Genomic DNA, 24,716 nt, shown 5'->3' on the forward strand with positions numbered 1-24,716 from the left:
ATATCCATAAATGTATACAATGCACCTACATGACTCACCTCCTCCATTATTTTCCCTTGTCCCTCTTTGCTCTTCCCAAACCAATCTCAACAAGCTTGCTTAGCACACTTCTTAACAAGAAGAAGGAATACATGTTCCATACATGCAACAACTTGTATGAATCTCAAAAGCATGTATATAGAGGTCAGACTCATTGTGACATCCAACAAAATGAAAAACAATAGAGAAAGGACACATCAGAGGTCGCCAGGGATTATGGGTCGGAAGAAACAAATAGAAAGGGACCATGGAATGGAGTTATTTGGGGTCATGCAATTGATATGTATGTAGATAACGGAGAGGTTTCACTGTAGAATAATGTAACATTTAAACACATTTAACAATTTAAACACAGCTGATGGTATAAGTTACTGGGAAAGCCCTTGCCAATAAGTATGTACAAGACATCAAGTTCAAAAGCCCTGCCCCCAACATTGCAATTTCAGGATAGCAAACAACAATACTGGTCATCTTTTCCTACTAGTAAATAGTAGAATTGTCTTTTGTAATTTCATTATGTCAAAGTTAAATTACATCGAGAATAGGTTTGTCAGGCTTAGCAAAAAAAATAAAGATACATAAATTTTCATTTTAAATACAAAGAGTTCCCTTCCCATCAGTTGTGATTTTTGCCTTAACTCTGGTTTTTGTCAGTTTTAACTGATATGGCAGGCATGGTTTTCTTTGTACTTATTGTTTAGAATTCACCGAGCTTAATGGATCTACATTGATTGTTTTATTAAATTTGGGACAATTTTGGCTTTTACTTTTTCACATTTTCTCTGCTCTATTTACTTTCTCTTTTCTTTATGGGAATTCAGTTACATCTACAAAACTGCTTGTGAATGCCACACACTAAGACTCTGCCCAGAATTCTCTCAGGGTGAACATCTGCTTTGTGCTGCTATGCCCGACAATTTGGAGTTGTCTATGTTGTTTACATTTTGAGTTTCCATTTGTCATTGATATTTATACCTTATAATCATTTTCATGCCTGAACATAGTTCTAACAGTTGTTTTAAAAATCCTGCTGGGGGGCTGGGAAGGTGGCCCAGTGGTAGAGTGCTTGCCTTGCATGCATGAGGCCCTGGGTTTGATTCCTCAGCACCACATAAGCAAAAAGCTGGAAGTGGCGCTGTGGCTCAAGTGGTAGAGCGCTAGCCTTGAGCTGAAGAGCTGAGGGACAGCACCCAGGCCCAGAGTTCAGGCCCCACAACTGGACCCCCCCAAAAAAAATCCTGCTGGACTAAATTCTGTTCCTTTTTTTTTTTTCCAAGACTGGAATTTGAACTCATGATCTGACACTTTCATTCAATGGCTGACACTACCACCTGTGCCATCTCTAAGTTATGTTTAAATAAAACCAGGTTTTACAACATTTTACTGTCTTACCATTTTTTATATACTCTGAAGCACATTAAGCTTTGTTCTAGCTGGCAGTTAAATTATTGGCTAATCACCGTGATGGAGGGATGATTTTACATTGTGATTAAATAATTTTCCCTTAGTTTTGATAGAAATATCTAGGCACAGGCCTACATTTTACTAATAGATCATGCTTGGGTTTTGAGAAAAAAAAAAAAAAGCAAAACCCAAGTGCATATCAAGCCCTTATCACTTGTTAGAATTCGAACTAGAAACTGTCTTCTCTGGAAATACAATGTGTTAGCTTCTGCAGCCTTCTCTAGTGGGGGCTTCCACCAGATTCTTTGGGATCCCCCTGACATGTGTGTAGTTCAGAGTCAGCCCAGGACTTCAGATACACAGACAGATGACAAGACTCCTCCTTTGGCACCTTTGTTTCTAAGGGCTCCCTAACAGTACCCTGTCTTCTACTCCCTCAAGCCAGAAGATGGCAACTTTCTGTAGTTCTGACCATCCCCATATATCAGCAAGTTCTGGGAGTGCCACAAGGGCAAAAGCCAGGTATTAGCACAGTTCTGTCTGCATCTGACCCCTAAGGGTCCTTAGACAGTTGCTTCCAGAGTTTCTAACAGAAAGCTGGAACATTATAGGCCATTCCACTATTGCCCCAAATAGAAGCCCTTCAGCTTAGGCTTTTTGGGTGTGCAGTAATAATGTCTGAACTCTTCAGATTACTAAGCAGGCACTCTACCACTTGAGTACTGATCTAGCCCATTGATGCTTTCATTGTTTTCAGATGAGAGTATTGGTAACTTTTTGCCTGGGCTGGCGTCAAACTTCCAATCTCTACCTGAGTAGCATTTAAAAATTCTTAAATGTTTAAACACTTTAAAAGAAAATAACACAGAAATGACTTTAACATATGAGGCTCTCTTCCTTTTAGGGCCCAATGGATGCATGAGATGTTCAAACATATTAAAACCTTTTATTCTAAATGAGATATCTAACATAATTTCTATTGATAATACTAAAAAGAGGGAAATATTTAATTCTTAATGAATTCAAGAGGTCAAATTGATTAGGCCATGAAAATACACAGAACTGAACTAACCTATAACGAAGATCTTTCTATTCTGAACAAACAAAGTACAGAACTTTATGGTTATGATATATAATAAATGAATCTTATTTTAAACTGGGATGGGTGGGGTTGGGAGAGAATAATGGAAGTGGTGACACTGATCAAGATGCATTGTATTCATAAACTGACATGTTGAACTGAAACCCCCTTGTACAACGTCTTAAGTGTCCATATTTTGTAATTGAAAAAAAAAATGGAAAGAAAAAAGAAAAGATTAGAGAATAAAACAAAATGCCTCTAGACTTCAGCAGAATGAATACAAGTCACATAATTGGGACATCAGCCCAGAGGGCGTGATTTTGTGGCAGTGGCTCAACTGAGCTTTGTGCTAAGTAGGGCTGCTGGGTGAAGATGGACGCTTTCCACTTCTTTTTAGAAGTCTTGGTGCCAGCTGTTGTTAGGATAACTCGACTTACAGTCAGGATATAGACTTTTATAATGGAAGAAAATTATAAAAACTGTATGTGAACAGTTATTGGTCTTTTATTTGCTACACCTCCCACCCCCACTTTTTTTTTTTTAACCACTGCAAACTAGGCTCAAAGGGCCACTTTAGTTAACTGGCTTCATAAGTAAAAACTGTTTTTTTACATGATTCTGCCTATGGATGTCTAACCACAATCTTCCCAGCTTGGTCTGCTCAACGTGCATGGATCCTGAAAGCTACAAGTGATGATCCCTGCTGTCGGAAACCAAACATTTCTGAGTCAAGTTATTATTCTTGTGTGTGTGTGCATGTGCATATGCGTGCTGACTTTTGGGCTGGAACTTAGGGCCTGGGTGTTGCCTCTGGGTTTACCTGCTCAAGGCTAATACTCTACCACTAGAGCCACAGCTCCACTTCCAGCTTCTATATTAGGTAATTTGGACATGAACTATCCGGGCTGGCTTTGAACTGTGATCCTCAGATCTCAGCCTCCTGGATAGCTAGGATGACAGGCGTGAGCCACCAGTACCTGGCAATTTATTATTTTTTGTCACTTGTGCATATTAGATAAACCAAAAGTCTGCTTAATTTGTTATAGAGACAAATATATAACATCCATATCAAACATGAAACGAGAAATGTCCGTCAATACTCAGGATTCTGAGCTGTTTTCTTGTATGGTGAACAGACTTAGCATCTCCATCTCCAGTGGATGCATGCTGCCTCCTGTGATAATCAGGGAGTGCAGGGGCTCCCCCAAGTCCACGGTGCACATCTGCTGTAAAGTGCCGGCTGCAATTTTCTGGTTCTCAGCTCCAACCCTGGCTAAGCCAACACAGAGTGTATCCTCGGTGATTGCTATTGAGAGAAACAGAAAGAAAGAGAAAAGGAGGCAAGGAGGGATGGAGGGATGGAGGGGGAGAGCCAGAAAGAATGCCATTCAGTTCAGCAATGTACCATCTTGTACAATACTAAAAAGATATTAGTACACTGAATAAAGCTTCAGTACAGACCAATACTAAGTCTGTAGTGAGTGGTTAAATCTTCTTAGAACATAACTGTTTGAAATAACTCCTTATATTTGTACAGCATTTGTTGTAAAACAGATTCTGAATGAACATGACTGTGACACATAGTTTAAATAAGTTTTGAGAAAAGTTCATATTGACAGATACTAGAAAAAAACTCATAGACTTCTGAGTTTCTACTTCTCTATCTAATCAGCTATGAGACAAACTAGCTCTCTATTTCTTCCTCTTTCCTTCCCTCTCCATCTTCTTCCCTCTCTCCCTCCCTCCCTGCCATTGTGTCTTTCTCCTTTTACATTTTGCTGATTAATTGGCAGTAAGAATCTCTAGGAGTTGTCTGCCCCAGCTGGTTTTGAATCTCATCCTCCGATCTCAGCCTCCTGAGTGGCTAGGATTACAGGCATGAGCCATGGGTGTCCAGCCATTTTCTCATTTTAAAAACTGTAATATGTAGTTGTGAGGGTGAACACAATGGATATAAAAATATTTAGTAAACTATGGAGCCCTTAACAGACAGCAATCATTGTGATATTACTTATGTTTTTAGGTTCAGAATAATTAATTTGAGAGGCCTCTGTAGGGTCATTCTCTCTGGTTCAAAAGCTGACTGGCTGACCTTGAGCTGGTTTTAGTGTTTAGGAGAAAGCTGTCCTGGATGAAGTGATCAAAATGGGGGTGACAACTTGACCAGGCACACAAGGAACTTGGTAAAAGTCAGGAATATAAGTTATCCTTGCAAATGTTTTCACAAATGCAGTCAGAGTTACTGAAGAGATTAGCAGTGAGAAGATGGAGACCAGCACGGTTTTCCCCAAAAGAGAAGAATCTGGGCTTTGTCTTTGTCTGGCCTCCACACTGAGAGGCCCAGGCCCTGACATACAAGCCCCATCACCACTCCCATCACCAGCCACTGTCTATTGTTTCTGGTTTAGGATCAGCTGATCCATGGTGGTGATCTGGCCATGGTCTGCTACATCTCAGAACCTAGAATCTGTAGTCTGGGACCAGGACAGAACAGCTATATGAGGGGTGGCAGGAAGAAGGACAGAGGCTCCTAGGGGTATATTGGTATCTGCCACAAGTGGACTGTGATAGTGGGCTCACACAAGCTGTGCAAGAGGGTCCTGCTCTGTGCTCCCCAAGAGGGACTGAGCTGTACCACTATGGTCACTCCATGTCCTCTCGTCGTCAGATACCAGAGTAGCAGATCCTCAAGCAAGCAGGGCACCCTAACGTATGGAAGAGCAGCTTGGGAGGTCATCTGCAGGCTGCCCACTGCTATGTAGGCTCATTGCTATGACAGGTACATTTAAGAACATCTCAATAAAGATTGACAATACATATTATATACCACAGTGTCTAATTATTGAGAGTATAAGTACAAATTCTCTTGTCTTTACCCAGAAGAAAATGGTTTTTAGTCTCAAGTATTGAGTAGAAACATGTTTTTGGCATGGCTCTTACTATTAATGGTGGCTGAACTGGAAGCTCCCACTTTATCAGAATACTTTACATTATCTCTTTATATCGAATCTGTCAATCAGTAATTGGTGAGAAACCCTTACTTTCTGGAATTGTGCTAATCTGACTTTAAAGCACTCCGCTCATTATGTCTCTCTGCGCCCCTGCTGCCTGCAGGAGAGGGCAATAGGAGAAGAGCCTTTCTAGGGTGTTGGTACCTGGTTCTTCTCCTCGCATTCTCTGATTTTGAACAATTTCCAGAAGCTGCTGAGCCGCCTGGTTTACACTCATATACCGGGGAGGTTCATAGATCTTCCTTCCCCTGTAAATACAAAACCACATGCCAGGCTTCTCACCAGAATTGTAGAATGCACTACAATGCAATTACCCCCCTCTCCACCCAGAGACGCATGGGCAGCACACCTTCACTCTGCGGGCTTGCACAGGAGACCACTTCAAGTACACACCAAAGCAGTACAGAGTATGAAACTTTTTCACACGGTTCTAATTGTCCTTCTATGTCACAGAAATCCAGCAAATCAGACAGGTGTCTAAGTCAGTTATCTTTATTCAAAGTGATGCCTTCAGTAAAGCAAAATTCAAACTAAGTTTCCACTTGGTCTACATCCCAGCTTAACCAGATTTATAAGTGTTCTAAGGAGTGACCCGAGGACCTAAAGCATGCTGGACACCTTTCTCCTAACCTGTTTAAACTAAGCAGTTTCTGTTTAAGCAGTTTCTGTGAAAAGGTGACATATATTTATGCTTCCCTCCTAAGGTTTACCCAACAATGACAGTAATAAAATGTGAGCTTCAGTATCTACAAAATGGTTCAGTGATTATTTTACTGACTTCCACAATAGTTAAGTCAAGTATTATCCAACAGAAATATAATGCAAGCCACAATACAATCTCAAATGTTCTGGTATCCATATTAGCCAAATTTTAAAAAGCAAATTCAGTATTAATAATACATCCTATTTAATCCAATATATTTTTAGGTATTTTCATATTGATTCACATAAAAATTACTAAAGAGACTGTTTTATACTAAATTATTGAAATCTTATATGTATTTAAAATGTACCAATCTAGATGCTAAATTTTCATTGGAAATATTTGGGTTATGTTTCATAAAGGTTTGTGGTCATAAAAAACATGTATATATTAAATTTATTATAAATAACTTAAAATTTGTTAAGAGTATTTTAAATTAATTAAAATGCAACCAGAACTTCATTTCATCATCACACTAACCACATTTCAAGTGCTCAATAGCCACGTATGGGAAGTGGCTCCAGTACTGGATATTGCCTCTCTAAACAAATAAAAGGGATGACTGCCTTCACTATACATACGGAGAATTCAATGTCAGGCAGAAGTGAACTGGCCAAGATCACAGCGCTAGAGGCAGGCTTGGGACTCCAACGCTAGTTCTTTGATGTGAAAGCGCCCACTGCTACTGTCAAGGTTGGAGCTATGGAATCCATACCTGTTTCCACTCTATAACACTGTGTCATTCTACAAGAAGAAAATGCTTACTGCTTAACTATGAATGAGAGCTCAGTTTTTTCAACAATCTTTGGAACTCATATCATTTAAGTATAGTTAGGGAATTTAAAAAGATCTATATATTCTCAGAATGAGAGCCTGGGATGTAGTTTTAATGGCTGAGCACTTGCCCAGATGCACAAGGCCCCACATTTAATCCACAAGGAAATAAATAGGACTTACTTGATTAGATTTTCCAGAGACTGCTCCTTTACTTTGATGTCTGTAGGAAGTGAAAAATAATTTAATTAGGTACTTTATCCCAAATCCACAAACTACAATGAAGAGTCATCTAAGTTTTTAGAAAACATTCTTCCCAAGTGCCATGAAGCTCATCTGGGAATAGGTGCATCTCCCCAGCATTTGGGAAATTAAGGCCACTATCTAGAAAACAAGTATGGGCCTGGCTCTGAGAACATTGTACAGGGAATCTAATTTCCTGTTGAAAAAGAAGATAAAGGAAAAACAGCTAAATACCGGCTATCTAACAGCTAATAAAAATCTTTGTTTTCATTTCTACCAGCTGGTGATTTACAGGCTCAATGAGAAGTCTCATACAGGGCCTATTCAGAAACAAACAAAATTCATATTCTATGTTGGCTTTCTTATGAATTGTAAGATATGTCATAATTGTGAATACTTTGACATCAAGTACTCATACCTTTTTTTTTGCCAGTCCTGGAGCCTGAGCTCAGGGCCTGGGCACTGTCCCTGGGCCTCTTTGTGCTCAAGGTTAGCACTCTACCACTAGAGCCACAGGACCACTTCTGGCTTTTTTTGAGTAGTTTATTGGAGATAAGTCTCACGGGGACTTTTCTGCCTGGTCTGGCTTCAAACCACAAACCTCAGATCTCAGCCTCCTGAATAGCTGGGATTACAGGTGTGAGCCACCAGCACTCATACTTTTAACAGGGTTTGTGGGTGACATTATGTCAGGTAGTAGGCATTACAGGGACCTGCCTGGACAGAACCCTGGAACTCACAGAATCTCACTGCAAACATTTGATCCCGCATACTGTTAAATCACTGATGCTCTGCTAAACTATGTGGTAAAAGGTGAAAGAGCAGAACATCTCTTCATCTTCACATGGAACTCTACCCATCAGCAAGGACAGCAGCTGCTTCCTGTTTTACATGCTGAAACATGGTTCAGCCAAAGTTTGCTTCTGCAGAATTAATATGGTGTAACTGAGGAGCTGTTGATAAACGTCTACAACTTTCTTAATGTAATAAAGGCTTTTTTTTCTTATGAAGACTATTAAAGAATGTGCTTAAAACAATTGCAGAGATTAGTCAGTAGTTTCTGGTGTTTGCGGAACCAGAGTTATTTTTCAGTTTTGAAATATCTTTAATATTTCCACTTGTCTGGCAAATATAGGGAAAAAATGAATGTCTATAAAGAAGTATGACCTTCAATACAATTAATGGCATAAGTCAAATTTTAGATTCCCTTTCTATTACACGATTTTTGAAAGTTCAACACCTTTATTCATTTACCTTGAACTTCTAAAATGTTGTTACTTCTTAATTTATTTATAGAGACCTGGTTTAGCTATGCAGTCCAAGCCAGCTTCAAATTTGTAATCCTCTTGCCTCTAATCTACTATGTGTTTGAGACTGCAGGAGTGTAAAACCACACTCAACTTGTTATTCTAATTTATTGATTTCTGTCAGTATTGGGATTTGAACTCAGGGCCTCCTTGCTTGGCTGTCACTCTACCATTGGAACCATGCTTACAGCCCTGCTTTAAGCTAGCTATTTTGAAGATAGAGCAACACCAACTTTTCTGCGTAGGCTGGCTTTGAACCACGATCCTCTGGGATCTCAGCCTCCTGAATATCTAGGAATACAGGTTTGAGTCTGTAATATCATTTTAACCTTATTGTTCATATTTTCATTTTGTGAAAACTTTGCTTTTAATAATGTGCTCTACAAGAGATTTGATTCTTAAAATGAAGAAAGCTGGGGAGAATTTTTACTGGCAAATGTACTTTAGTTGAACCTAAGACTTCATTATGAATGAAGCCTTAATCAAGCTAGACCAGTTTGACTACTTGTTCCTTGTCTTCCCATAAGGTATAATTTTTTCATTCCATGTTTGCTTGCTAGAATGTAAGCTTCTCCTACTTAGCTTAGCTCCAAGGTTTGGCATAATGTGAAAGTAGCCAGCAGAAATTCCATAAATATTTACTGAACAAATTTATCCATATGACTCTCCCACCACCAACTTACCAGTCCATTTTAAACTACCTTTAAGAAGCATCAATTTCAGTTCCCTCATAGTCTTTGTTGACTTCTCCTCTAGTGATCTTTGTTCTTGATATGCGTGCGCCTGCGCGCGCGCGCGCACACACACACACACACACACACACACACACACACACACACACTCCTGCTATCTGTCTATCCATCTGTGGTTACAGCATGTATTCTGGTCTTACCTCTTCTAAATTCTCTCTAGTTTCTTATCATGTTTGTTTCTTACTATTCCTTACAGGGTTTGGCCCCTAACAAGCACTCAATAAACACACACTAATTTAAATGATGAAAATGCCAGATAATTAAATGACAGTATCTATAGTTGGAGATTTTGGGATCACGAGCTCCCATATTTCACACCCCTGTTCCTGCTTTGGTTATTAGAGCAGGAAAGATAATATTGCTTAGCTTTGTTTGTATTTCCCTAAGAAAGCCAAGAATTCAAGAGCTGAAGTTGTGGTTCATCATTCCTGTCTCTCCATACATAGAACTTAATTGTGCCTTTAACTTTCATGTGTGTAACACATGATTTAGTTCCAAGTTACATTTCAAAATTCCGATTGCAGGCCCAATGTCTAATAATCCTTAGCATACCCAATGAACTGAACTACACAGGGCAAGCAATTAATAAATTTCTATAAAACATCTTTCTACCTGCTTCCTCAAAGTTTTCCAAATATTAATATTCTTGATATCCTCTCAGTGTTAATGGATATATAGGGAAGTTTCCAGGCATTCTATAGCTTAGACTTCCTTCTCTGTTCTATTTTTAAAATTTTCAGTGTTCTTGTAAAATATGCTTCCATTCTATTATTTGAACTCCACTGAATCCCCACTGCCATCCTTCAGTTAAATATATATATATATTTTTTTCTTCCTTTAACAAAAGTTTTTTCCAAAGGAGTTTTTTCCCCATAACATTTTGAGCTTCAACCCATCACTGGCCTTAACTGGATCTAAGCTTGGACTAACAAATCTGTCACACCAATTAGTAAGTGCTTTACAGTGCTCTTGTTAGTAATGACAAAAAAAAAAAAAAAAAGTAAGACTCTTTCCACATGGAAAATCTAAGGGCCAATTATAACACTAACTTAATTTCTTTTTTCTTTTTTTTTTTTGGGGGGGGGGGTCCGGTTGTGGGGCCTGAACTCTGGGCCTGGGCGCTGTCCCTCAGCACTTCAGATCAAGGCTAGAGCTCTACCACTTGAGCCACAGTGCCACTTCCAGCTTTTTTCATTTTGCTTATGGGGTGCTGAGGAATCGAACCCAGGGCCTCAGGCATGCAAGGTAAGCGCTCTACCACTGAACCATCTTCCCAGCCCCCACTAACTTAATTTCTAATGAAGCACTTAATCCCTTTGGCAATAACATAACATACCAAACAAGTAAACTGTAGAATACAGACATAAGACAAAAAGGAAAATGTTAGAAGACTTTATAGCTTGAACCAGATGCAGAACCAATTGGGTGTCAATATAAATAGAATAAAAGAAAATGTATTCTGGCTAGATTGAATGACCTAACAAAGATTCAAGATTTTTTGTGCCAATAAACTGACAAAAAAAATGCACAAGATAAAAAGCTTAACCAACTAACTTCCACAAATATTTGTTCAGGAGGTATACTGTGCTAAACATCTAGGTGTTTAGAAGAGAGAAATGAACCAGAGAAGTCCCTGCTCTTTGGAAGCAAAGAAAAATAAACCAAGTTGATAAAGGGATTCCAACAGGTGGTGAGACTACACATAAATAACATAAAGGAGGAGTCACTGAGGGAGCACGGGAAATTCCACTCTACACTGGGAGCTGGCAAACTTGTAAAAAGGGCCAAATGACAAATAAATGTATTAGGTTCTGAGCATCATAAAGTGTGTTACAAATGCCGGTGCTGTGGTTCACGCCTGTAATCCTAGCTACTCAGGAGGCTGAGATCCGAGGATTGCGGTTCAAAGCCAGCCCGGGCAGGAAAGTCCATGAAACTCTTATCTCCAATAAACCACCAGAAAACTGGAAGTGGCGCTGTGGCTCAAGTGGTAGGGCACTAGCCTTGAGCTGAAGAGCTGAGGGATAGCACCCAGGCCCAGAGTTCAAGCCCTATGACCAAAAAAAAAAAAGTGTGTTACAAATTATTTCTGCCCTTGCAGCATTAGTTACCCTATATAGATAATACATAAATGAATGCAAAGGCCATGTTGTGATACTTTTTTTGTTTTTTGTTTTTAATGGTGCTAGGGCTTGAATTCAGGGACTGGGCACTGTCTCTGAGCTTTTTCGCTCAAGGCTAACAAGGCACCACTTGAGCCCCAGCTCCACTTCAAGCTTTTTGATGGTTAATTGGAGATAAGAGTCTCCTTCCTGCCCATTTTGGCTTCTAACAATCTTCAGATCTCAGATTCCGAGGAGCTAGGATTACAGGTGGGAGCCATTGGTAGTCAGCTGGGGTACAATTTTTTTGACCAAACAAGTATCAGGCCAGAACTGATACCCAGGCACTAGTTTACTAAACCCTGTTCTGAACATTAATTTCTAGTTTCAGTACTATGTGTGTAGTAGAATGGCAGTGTATGTAGAATGGCAGCCACTAGTAAAAGTAAGCAGTATTCTTCTCCACTAAGACATACTGATGGGATTGTACAAAATGATAGTATCTTTAAGTAATAGAGGAGTAGCTATATTATGTAAACTATTTCTTTATTTATTTTTAGTACATAGAAACCTTTCCTAATGTTCTGAATATGTGCATTATTGTAGAGGCCAACATTATGGGTCCATCTCCTGCCCTGCTGATTGACTTCCCATACTGTATTACTGAAAGTCTAATTCAAGTATGTTTCCAAGATCAAGGCGAGTATGTGAGCTTTTTGTTACCAATAAATTATAAACTACATATGTGAGAATAAGAATTTACAAGCATTTGCTGGGTGTCATTGGCTTATGCTTGCAATTCTAGCTAATAGGAGGCTGAGATCTGATGATTACAGCTCAAATCCAGCCTTGGGCAGGAAAGTTCATGAGGCTCTTATCTCCAATTAACAGAAAACTAGAAGTGGCACTGTGGCTCAAAGTGGTAAAGCACCAGCCTTGAGAGAAAAAGCTCAAGGATGAGTGTGTAAGCCCTGAGTTCAAGCCCCACAACCTACCCCCCCCCAAAAAAAAAGCGGAATGTGGAGCTGTAACTCAGTGATAGAGCACTAGAGCAAAAGAAGCTCAAGAAAAGTACCTAGCCTTGAGTTAAAACCCTGGACTGGCAAAAAGAAAAAGAAAGGGGGGGGGGGAGAGGGAAGTTTTTAAGAAATTAAAAATATTAAAAAAAAAACAACTACTAATCTTGGTCCTTCAACTGTACAGTTTGAGAAGAATTGCTCTATACAACCCCATGCAGCAAGGAGTATATTCCTTTTTGAAGGAACAAATGTGTCTTTTTGAAGACAAAGGTTAAGAAGTGTTCTACAATGTTCTCTCTCTAGTAAGCATGAACACTGGGATTTAATCTTTTGATTCCAACCTTAAGTATCATTTCAAAGTTACCAAAGACATCACTTGGCTGTGTCCTGTTCACTAGTTGTAGTTTAAAATGTTAACACTAGCATTTCTTTTACAACATATGCTGTTAGAATACAGCCTACTAAACATGAAGCTTTCAGGGCCTCTGCTAGAAAGCAAAGCCCTGAGTGTGGGAAGAGCTAGCATTGTGCTTTCTACACTAAAGAAGAAATAAAATTTGGGCAGACAATCCAGGGAAAAGAGCAATGAATAATAGCTTTGCCACCAGTAGCTGGTTAGGAGTGGAGAAATGGGTCTTGACTACATCTGTAACACAGGCTGCAGTGAGAGGCTCTGCAGTCTCTTTCAGATGTACCAATCTGTGATTCTGACAGAACTGATTCTGCAGTATTCAGAGACATTCCAAGAAGATGAAGAAAAGTCTGGGGTGGTGGGAATAAGTGCCCAATGCAAGTCTCAGTTACAGGAGGTGGACAAGGGGCCATGGCAGACAATGTGTAGGATGCAGAATGTCAGAGAGGATCTCTAGGTTGGGAGGAGCAGCATGAATTATAGCAACACAGAACATCAAGTAGTGCTGGGAGCTGAGAGTGGGGGGAACGGGGCTGGTCCACGCCCTTCCTTACCTTTTACTAGCTGCCCTTAGAACAGTTTTTACTTAACACAAAATCAAAATCACTCTATGAAAATATCCAAATTCTCACCTAATAAGCATAATGTGTGCATGCCATTCTGTCGGTTTTTCTTCACTTTGTCAAAGAAGCTTTCTGGTCTCCAAGTGTCCGTCCAAAACACAATAGACACGGTCTCTCCAAATTTATACAGCTACAAAAGACAAAAACATTCATCAATGATGAAGTAATTCATGACTAATTCATTGAGAAAGACAGAACAACCAAAATAAAAAGTGAGAATCAGACGAGATAAATCACAAATGAAATCTGTAGCAGAAGTTCTTACAGTAGCAGTGCTTTTCTGAAAACTTTTTTTTAGTAGGAAGCTTCTAGTAGCTCAGGATAGCACCAGGTAACCAATTTATAAGTTACCTATATAGTGGCTAAAAATACTAAAATATAAAGACTCCAGAAATTAAAAAGGCCTTCTATCACTTGAAGCAGATTTCATAAATTAGGATTTATTTTACAGATGAGATTAGTGAGGCTCAGAAGAGTCAATTGACTTTGCTAAGGTCATACAGCTAGTTAATAATGAAGGAGAAAACTCCAAATAGGTCCAAGAAAATGCTCCTGTCTGTTGTACTATCTCAGCAAAGCACCCAAGGCACATGATCATTCCAGCCACTGCTCAAAACCTACACCTTCTTTATATAGCAAGATTCTATTTGTTCTCAAAGTCCAATGATACAGTTCTACTAACCAACTTTCCTCCTTTGTGCTCAAGTAGCCTACCCACTCACCATTACTGCAACCAAGAGGCTGGCTTCTCTGAATTAAGCTGGCTGTAACAGTTCACTTACATGTATTCAGTTCTGGATGGTATGCTGAGAAAATCTAGTTTTCAGTTCTAGTTCTACAATTTGTTAATTGTGTGACATCACTCTAAGTCTGTATGTCTAATAGAGGAATAGCGAGAAATGCTATCCATTCTACCCTTAGGGGTGTGAAGTCCAAACAGCATAAAAATGTATTCAATGTCTAAGCGATTATGTTAATACTAGCTTTTATCCAGGAACTAGACAAAGGAGATATATTTTCAAAGACAATGTATGGCTAAACACACTACTAATGTATTATATAAAGATCTAATTCTTTCAACAGTGTTTTAAACAATTTATAACAGATCTGGAAAGCATTCTAGTCCTCTATCACAGATTAATTATGCACTGAAATACTGTGTGACTTGAGGAAGTCATTTACCTTTCTAAAGCCTTTATCTTCATTTGAAAATATTGGTCTGATTCTGCTTCCAGTAGTCTAAGGCATCTCACATCAGTTTCAGAGGTACTGTGAGAGGTAATGGGGAAGCAAGGAAGGAAACAAGAGAAGGTGGAACTCTCAGGGGCATTCATCCTTGCTTCATCAGAGCAGCTCAACTTTCTCATATCTTATATTTCAAGCTCATAAAAACTTTGGGATATGTGACTCAAGTGGTAAAGTACTAGCTGTAAGCATGCCAAGCAAAAGCACAAGGCCTTGAGTTCAAGTCCAAGAACCAGAAGGCACAAGTGCATGTGCATACACACACATGCGCATGCACACACATGCGCATGCACACGCACGCACACACGCGCGCGCACACACACACACGCACACACACACACACACAGATGAGTATAGTAACAACAGCTCTAGCAGCACAGTTTGTAAGGGTCAAATAATAAAAGGGTATGTTATGTGCCCAGTAGTGCCCTTTACAGTTAAGAGCAATGATGATGCTTATTATGATGACATGAAAATGTTCTAAAATTCTGTGTCCTGACAGAATCTAACTGCTTCCCTTACTAGAATAAGGGCAAAAATTACCAAATACCTGAAGTTATGCTTATGAGTCAATTCTGATGAGCTCAACTAGATATATTCTAAGACTGGATTTCTTACTCTCTGGTCAAACGTTGAAAGATTAGTATTATTTCCTTGAAAATTTTTCATAGGAAAACCATTAAGGAATATCAATGAAATACAATTATATATAATTACTTTAAGTAGGTCTTAAATGCTTTAAGAGACACAGAAACATAGCTATGGAAGTAAATAAGTTCTCCATTCTAAAGAAAAGAGGTCTCTTTAAAAGAGAGTTAAGATGCTAGTCACATAAAAACACTAACTGAAGTACTCTGTGTAAAAGTATCTTTGAATTGTCTAATTCATGGGACTAAAGGAAACTCCACATAAGCACTGCCTCTAGGACCCTGATTTATAACTGGAAGCACCTTTGTGGCTGCAGGACAAACTTCTTCAATGAATCCTAGAACATTATGCAAAGAGTTTCACCATTCAGATGTCAGTACCTCAAAGACCAGAAGGACCCGTACTCTGTGTTTCACAACCAGAGCACTTACCAGCAGGCTATAAAAAAGAAACTAGAGCAAGTAACACAGACAATAACTGAGGTTGCAGAAATCCAAATACTGAGTTGTCTCCTAATGTGAGCCTTGATGAGGGGATTGATTGTTCCCAGCACTGTTCCCATTACGGTTTCTAACAAACAAAACCTGCTGTTTTCTAAGAAAACAGTATAGAAAACACCGATTTTTAAAATTTTAACCTAGAGTAACTCAGAGACAGAACAATGGACCTAATTCAGATTAAATTGTGCTTAATCTATTAGAGAAAATACAAAAACCACTTTAAAAAAACCCAGCACAACGAAAATACTCAGTTCGAAACCATCCAGTCACTCATTATATGTAAAGTACTACCTAGAGTGAGAAAATGCGATGAGAGACAAATAATCCTAGGTAGTAGAAGGTAATTATCAAATTTTTAAGTGTCCAGCACCCCCAGTGCCTAGGCATTGTATAGACATAGCGAATACTCCTGACTTGCTCTAAGCAGTGTCTCTAATTCCTGTCTTGATACCAACTGCCAGTTCCCATCCATTCAAGGTATACAGCTTGTACAGAGGCTGACCACTCATTTCCTTCCTTCTGCCTTGCTTAGCCCTCAGCAGGACCTCGCCATATTCTTACCTCTTCTCTCTCCATTGTTTTTTAATTTTCACAAACGTAGATGCTTTGTAAAACGCTACTTATAATTAGTCATTAATGCATTTATTTTATATTAGTAATGAACCCATTTTCTGTGTCTACTAATTTAACATTAATAAATATTAACAAATATTATAGACATGTAAAATTCGAAATTTTAACTTGCTAAAAGAAATGTGGCTCAACATGTATCTCATATTTTATGTAGCTTAAATTAGTTTAATCTGTGAAGAGTGAGGAAATGCAGAGTCAGCAGACCTGTCAAAACAGAGACACGTCTGTTTGGATCACATAATTGAGTATTTTCTTTTCTAGATAGGATACTATTGCTGCAGTTGTCTTATTGCTGATGTACTGCTTTTATCTCCATAACACTGATGTGATAATTAAGTTTTACTGAAACTAAAAAAAAGATTATGGGCATAGCCATACACAAGGTATATGGACCAACTTAAAGTTGATTATGACTGAATGCATAGAACAGAAACAAAATGTATGTGCCTACATATAAATGAGAAAATTCATTCATAAATCAAAATTTAAAATTCAAAGAATTCCAAAAGCAATAGCTAATGTGGGGGATAAATAAGTAGTTAAGCTCAAATATGAATTGCACTGATCATGAGTTCAAGGCCTGGGTTATGCTGTTTCAGAAAATCAAAATAAGTAACAATAGAAAGAGTAGTAAATAGAAAATGGAAAAAATTTAATAGGCCAATGATTTAGCATATAGTCAAAGAGTTACTGTAAACTAAAGGAAAATAAAGAGCTTGAATGAGTTCTTCTACGGTTACAGAGCTCTGATATCCTTGATAACTAGTTTAGTGTATTGGACTAGATTTCCTCACTCCTATATTAGTCCGCAAGACCAACTAAGGCTTTCAAAAACAGGAAGAACTACTACAAGGTCAACAAGGATTATTGGGAGCGTCAAAGCATTAAAAAAAAAAAAGGAAATGAGTTGTTACTTTTTGAAAGAAATATACATTTTCCAGAACAGATATGTATTATATAAACAAAAGAACATTTGGTAATACTCAAGGTCACTCATGCAACGGCAAGAGAAAGTGGCAGCATTTCACAATGAGAAAATTATACAATCCTCTGCCTGAAAGTAGCTTCAACTGATGAAAGTTTTTACCCAGAAAACATTGCTACCTGTTTTCATAAAACTGACTCATTTATCTGTCCTCTGAAGTGTTTCAAAACCATTTTGGTCACCTAATTTTTGCCAAAGAATTTATATATTTTGTCACACAAATGACTGATGAAGATGATAGTTATAGGAGGCTTTATAGGTAATCTCATCAGCAGAGAATCTTCTGAGTATGCACAAGTCTGTGTTCAATCCTCAGAACTCCTCCACACGTACAAAAAAAAAAAAGGAAGAGATTTAAAAACAGAAATGTTTCAGTATGTGCAATGCCTTTCTATAGTTGTTTTGCTAAAAGGCCATGCTAATTGTTGAAGACTGAAAGAAAATATAGCATAACAAGTGTGGATGCCTCTAGGCTGATAGACCATGGATTTTTTTTTCTTTATACTCATTGCATTTTCTTAATTTTCCATGAGTCAGCCACTTATTATCAAAAGTTATTTTTCAAACAATAAAGCAGAAACAATATGAAATATAAGCATTTCCAATTCTGTATTACTAACTGGTAAATGCTTCTGCAGAAATGCTCATCTCCAAGCAGTCAAGAAGAGCTAGAGTGTGGTGGAGTATCTTCCTAGAATGTGTGAGTTTCAGATTTCCATCCCCAGCAATAAAAGAAAGGAGAAGGGGAGAGGAGAACAAGGAAGGGGAATGGAAAGGGGAAGAGAAAACCCAAGAAAAGAAGGACTTTACTCTTCTTGTTGTTGTGTACTAAAAAATCAACGAACTTGTCTAGCTTTAGATAAATACTTTCTTTTCATTAGAAAAATCTGAAAATATCAAAGAATGATAGTTACTCAGGATTTCAAATCTCATGATTTTAAAAGTTATATGCTTAGAGATAATGTACAGATTCAGTTTGACATAAATGCAGCCATCTTGATCAGAACCACCATGACTGTCTATGCTGGTTGATTTTTTTTTTTCCTGCACACTTTCCCAGCACATAATAAATAGACAAAACTATTAGGGGCTGGGCACCGGTGACTCATGCCTGTAATCCTAGCTACTCAGGTGGCTGAGATCTGAGGATCACTATTCAAACCCAGCCGGGGCAGAAAAACCTGTGAGACTCTTACCTCCAATAAACCACTAGAAAACCGGAAGTGGCACTGTGGCTAAAGAGGTAGAGCACTCACCTTGAGCTGAAGAGCACAGGGACAGCACCCAGGCCCAGAGTTCCAGCCCCACAACCAACAAAAAACAAACAACAACAACAAATAATCTCTTAGGGGTTGTATGTGGAGCTCTATAGCTGCATCCTACTGTCAAGAATCTAAGTCTTTAAAATTAGCCAAACATAAACAAAATACATTCAACTTTAGTCCTGACCACCTTTAATAAACCCAGACCTTGTGACTCACATTGTAGGAATCCACCCATTTTAAGGTTGCCCACAGTATGCTCTTGTCAGTAAGTGCCCCAATAAACACCACTATGTGCAATTCTGGATTGTCTACCTCTTTTCTTTGGTCTCATGGCACCTTGGAGAGTGTTCTAATATACTAAACCGTTTGTTCTGGAACAACTAAAAGTTATTCAATAAAAAATCCTAAAAGTTATTCAATAAAAAGTCTGAATGCTCAGTCTATTTTGGTCAAGGCAACTTTTGCCAAAAGTTGAAAAAACAGATCAGCTTTCTTAGTTTCCAAATCTATAAGTAATGTCTTAATCTCTTATCTATCAAACTTCTTGTAATTCATTTTTAACCACTTAATTTCGTTATAGTTTAGGTAGCATAACATTTGCCTGTTTCAAGTGTACAATTCACTAAGTTTTAGAGAATTTAGAGCTGTGCCAGCCATTACCCTACCCAGCTTTAGAACACTTTCCTGACCCCACTAAAATCTCTTATGTCCATTTACAGTTAATTCCTGTAATGCCCACCAAGTATGTTCTGTCTGTAAATCTGCCTTTTGGAAACATTTTCTATAAACAGTATTATACAATATGATCAGGCTTCTTTCACTTAACATATATGTGCTAATTTCTCCCACAGCCCTCAAAGTTGCACCTCTTTGCCCCCAAAAAACAACAACAACAACAACAAAACAACGGCCTGGTCATTTTTGAAATTATAGGAAAGTTCTTTCACAGAGAAAAGTGGTGCCTACTTCCCTTTTGAAAAATTATGTAAGAGCACAAGACAAGCTGTTAGCATTCTATATATTGCAAATGCATTACTGGAAACTAAAAGAATTAACATAGTTCCTTCTAAGATTCCTTTCTAGGGTTTTTCACTTGTGAGTTGGTGGTTCTCAAAGCATGGAACTTGTATTAACACAGCTTCAGAAGCACCTAGGCACTTGTTAGAAATATAAATCCTTAGACCCCATCCCAGATCTACTGTGAGAGTCTGAGGATAAGACATAGTATTCAATCTTACAAACTCTCTAGATGATTCTGATCAACACTAAAATCTGAGAAACACTCATTCAAGTTTATTATTTCCAAATAAATACAGAGTAAAGGAATATTAAAGGAAAAGATCTTTTCTAAAAACTCTAGCTACTCAGGAAGCTGATATCTGGGGAACTCAATTTGATGTCAGCCTGAGCAGACAAATCCAAGAGATTCTTACTTCCAATTAACTAGCAAAGAGCCAGAAGTAGAGGTATGGCTCAATAGAGAGAACACTTTGAGTGAAAAAACAAGCAAGAGCAAGAGCGTAAGATCCTGAGTTCAAGCCCCAGTACAAAAGAAGAAGGAGGAGGAAGAGAAGGAAGAAGAAGGGAGAAGAGAGAAGGGAGAAGGAAGGAGAAGGGAGAAGGGGAAGAGAGAAGGAAGAAGAGGAAGAGGAGAAGGGAAGGAGGGAAGGAAGGAGCGAAGGAAGGAAGAAAAGAAGGAAAGGAAGGAAGGAAGGAAGGAAGGAATAAAGTCATCATTATGCCTTTGATGACCAAAAGTAAAATACTGGAAAAATATAGTCCTCTGCAATGCTGAATAAGTCATTTGTAAGAATACAGAAAGAATATAAAAAATACAGTCGAATTTGTTGATTATGTATATTTTCCATTTTTCTGCAGATAAAATTAAAATATTCCAATAGCTAAATCTAAGTGCTTACTCCAAGAAACAGAATAAAAAAGTTTTGGAGAAACTTGCTATAAAGAAAAGCAGTATATACTAAATACTGTACTATCAAATGATGTTTTATAATTCATGAAATACAATAAAATCTCCTTATAACTTATAAAAAAAGAAAATTACACATGAAAATGCTCTCTTTGCAGCATTACCTGTAAACCACAGCAACCTACAGCATTCATGATGGAAGCATTGTGAATCACTCGATAAGGGATTCCCAACTTCGTTGCTCTCAGAATAAGATCACTGTGTGTTGTAGCTCTGCAGTGAGAAATCAAATTACACAACACTAAAATTTTAAAAGATTTTATGCATTTAAGTCAAGAGTTCCTTTTCCTCAAATTCTGCTTAAGGTTTTTATCTCTGTCCTATCCATGTCCTTTACAATGTGGAATTGGAACTCCAGTACTGGTAGCTACTGAAGGGCAAATTTGTTTGCTTCTTTTCCTGTGGACATCTACAAAAGACATCTGTGAAATATAAACTAAATCATTTCCTTCTTGAGTTATAACTCATTGGTCTCAGGGCCTTTTAAAATTCATTTAAAAAATTTAGTTGTACACATTTATAGACTACAATAAGATACTCCAGGATATGTATATAATGTGTGATCAGATTAACTTAATCGGCCTCACCTTAGACATTTGTCATTTCTTTATGTGGAGACACTGAAAATCCTCTCAACTTGCTATTTGGAAGTATCAATTAATTGTTGTAAACCATAATTATCCTATTGTGCTATAAAACATTAGATGTAATTCCCTACCCATTAATCCTCCTTTATTGACCCCTTCCCCCATGTCCTTCCTGGACTCTGACAATCATTAGTATAAACTCTACTTCTTGGAGAACTACTTTAGCTTCCACATATAAGTGAGATCCTTTAGTTCTTCAAGTTGTAAATTGTGGCAAAACTACACCCAATTCTTTATTTTTCTATTCAATTTTGAAAGTTTTGTTTCTGTATTCTGAAAAATGAGGCAGAACACACAGAATGTTAGCTTTTAGTCTTTCTGTTAGAATTCTGTCTAATAGAATCCTGCTTGGAGTTTATATCTATCTAGTAGTCATTCTATAACTGTTTACAGTCTTGATACTGTGTAAAATTTGTGTATGTATAATTTGTGTATATGTGTATGTGTTTGTGTGTCTGTGTGTATGAATGCATGTTCTGCCTGTTGCCTTTTTTTTGAGGTAAGTCTCATGACTATAATTGGGTAGGCTTGGTTAGATTGTCTCTACAGAATATATGAAAATATATTGAACACTGTAAAAACTAACCCCACATCAATTTAGAACTGCATTACCAAAGGTTTTTTCCCCCTCTTGATAAAAATGCCAAGCCCTACTGGGGCAAGTGACATTAGCATGTTTGAGAAACTGCTTACAAACAAGCAGAATCTGTCAACTGGTCAATGCATACCAAGTAGGAAGATCAAGGGCTAACCCCATGAGGTAGCCAGATACAGATTAGCCAGTATCCACCAGGGAAGCCTGTTTTTAATCACATAGATAAAATAAAAATGAGTATGAAAAATAATTAGTCATTTGATTTAGAGTTTTTTTTTAAAGCATGAATGCCATTTGGAAAGAATAATTTTAGTATCACTTTCAACAGGATCACACTACTTATTATTAGGAACAAGGAAAAGTGAGCCTTTTGCTGTTATTTACTGTTCTTTTTTAAAGTTAAGTAGTTTTATCATTATTAAATACATTAGATAAAAAACTTATCTATCAAAAATTCATTTAAATGATCAGATTCATATATAAACATACATGTACATACACATACAAGTTTAATATTTTTGGTTATGTGGATTGAGTCACAGGCTGACAAATACTCAAGAAAATTTTTCTTAATAATATACTTGTTATTTTCTATCAGTTTGTTTTCTTAATTTTTCCCATCATTTTATTCTTTTTTTCTATTTAAGTTTTATTCTATTTTAAAGACTTAAGGAATGGAATCAATAAAATAATGTACATAAAAGTGACTAGCTTAAATGTACAAGACTTGATATGACTTCTAAATTTTCTTTTATCATATCAGTTGATATATTTGACGTAGTTGTGGTTGGTGGCCTGGAAATAAACTAACATTTCCAGTAACGATGAAAATTACATTCTCATGAGCAACTACAAAGAATATAAATTAGTAATACTGCTTTGAAAAATATTCTGACAGTTACTTTTATATATTAGAAATGTCTTTGTCAACAATATTTGATTATTTGATCTTGAAAACTTATTAGAAACAATCTAAAATGTGGAGAAGAAAAGAGGGGGAAGGAATCATACACATTAATTTATAAAACCACAACTTTATCCTGGAGGGAAAAAATGGACTAATGATAATGTTGACATTCACTGAACAGTATCAGTTCAAGTGTAGTTCATTAAATGTGAACAGACAAATGGCCTGTATTAGGGCACATTGGTGACAAGTGGTGTGTGCGTACACTATTAAGGCAGAGGCATACAACTGAAGAATAAAAATTGCATGTTCAATTACAAAAAATTACATATTTAATCTATACTATGTATTTATCATATTGTATTATCTATTATAGAACCACACATTTTATATACACATATTGATATATGTGCTGATATAACACACATTTGCACACATGTACAGACACACAATTACAGAATACACAGAATACAACAAAACCATGATTAGAAAGAATTTTCCTAATGAAAACCCCATTCAAGGCCTTATTAGATAGTGTGGCTCCTTCCTATGTCTACCATCTTCTCCTTTCCTTTTCTTTCAGTCACTGTGCAGCAGCCCACCCAAACCTTTCAGCCTTCTTGTTTCCCCAGTCCTATCTTCCTGTCCTTCCCTTTTCCTCTTCCTTTTCAGTCTTCTGACACTTTCTTAACGATCACCTCTACAGAAAAGCTTTTCTATATGACCCTGCATAGATGAGTCTCTTTTTACTATGTCTTTTTCCCCTTTTAACATTTTAGTTCTTTTTCTTTGATTACTGTTGGCTTTCCCTACTAGTGGCAAACCCATGTATTCAGGAAATTTTGACACAAATATGTGTATATTTGTGGATAAATGTCAGTTGAAGATAATGCATCACCCTTTTTTTTCTTTGTTGACTTTAGGAAATACCCCAAATCTTCAAGAAATACTTAATTCATACCAAGTACATACTAGGGAGACAAAAATGTGAAAGGTAGACTACCAATGCAGATGTACAATGTTACTTATGACATGTTGTAAAACTAGTATTGTTATGAGTTAGATGTAAGAACTCTTGTGTTGGGTGCATGGTCACCAGTGGTGGGCTGAGGAGATTTTGGAAACTTTAGGTGAGACCTAGTTGGAAGAAGCAGGCTACAGAGGGCAGGTCTTCACAGTGTCTTGTCCCTGGTTCTTTCCTATCTGTCTCTATCTTTCTCTGCTTCCTGTCTGCCATAGTAAAGAAGCTCCTCACCTACCATCTTACTACCATGATGTTCTGCACAAGCAGCGGGAACCAAGCAACAATTGGTTGAACTTTCTGAAATCACAAGCAAGGTAAGTACTTTCTACCGTTAGTGTTTTCTCAGGTATTTTGTTCACATATGCAAAAGTAACCAAAGCATAAAGTATGGCGCAACATGCCTGTAATCCCAATTCTGGGGAGGCTGTGACAGGAGGATCACAGATTCAAGGCTAGCCTGGGCTACATACCAGGTTCTGGGCCAGTATGAACTATATGGTAAGACTCATCTTAAAAGTATAAAAGATATATGTTGACATAATAAAGCACAAAAGCAAGAAAAGCTGTTTTGAAAGATGAGTACTCTGGCAGAGATAAGTGATGGAGTAGTAGAGATGGAGAAGGTAGGCTGAACTAAGGTGTGAAGGTGAGAAGGATCATGACATTGGTAAGCATGAGTATGGGCTTTAATACAAAAGTGGCAGAATACAGACAGATTAGTATTTTTAATATCTGCTAACGATAGAGCTGATAAAGATCTCATCTGTGAGCCCAGGTAAGGTTTCCGAACTGTGGCTTTACAAACAGTTA

General features: G+C 37.7%; 1 protein-coding gene across 1 annotated transcript in view; it reads right to left on the reverse strand.

The window, feature by feature from the left end:
• Positions 1-371: 371 nt before the first annotated feature.
• The window catches only part of Dph5 (diphthamide biosynthesis 5), a 34,822-nt gene continuing 10,477 nt past the window's right edge, over positions 372-24,716 (reverse strand). Inside the window, exons 4-8 of the mRNA XM_070007842.1 lie at positions 20,838-20,946; positions 13,480-13,600; positions 7,196-7,235; positions 5,680-5,783; positions 372-3,830 (exon numbers count right to left, since the gene is read on the reverse strand). Of these exons, the coding sequence (XP_069863943.1) occupies positions 3,625-3,830; positions 5,680-5,783; positions 7,196-7,235; positions 13,480-13,600; positions 20,838-20,946 (580 nt within the window). The 3' untranslated portion in view covers positions 372-3,624. The remainder of the gene's footprint in view (positions 3,831-5,679; positions 5,784-7,195; positions 7,236-13,479; positions 13,601-20,837; positions 20,947-24,716) is intronic.

Source organism: Dipodomys merriami, unplaced genomic scaffold (genome assembly GCF_024711535.1).
Source record: "Dipodomys merriami isolate MVZ:Mamm:240054 unplaced genomic scaffold, mDipMer1.0.p SCAF_7, whole genome shotgun sequence".
Classification (NCBI taxonomy): Eukaryota; Metazoa; Chordata; class Mammalia; order Rodentia; family Heteromyidae; genus Dipodomys; species Dipodomys merriami.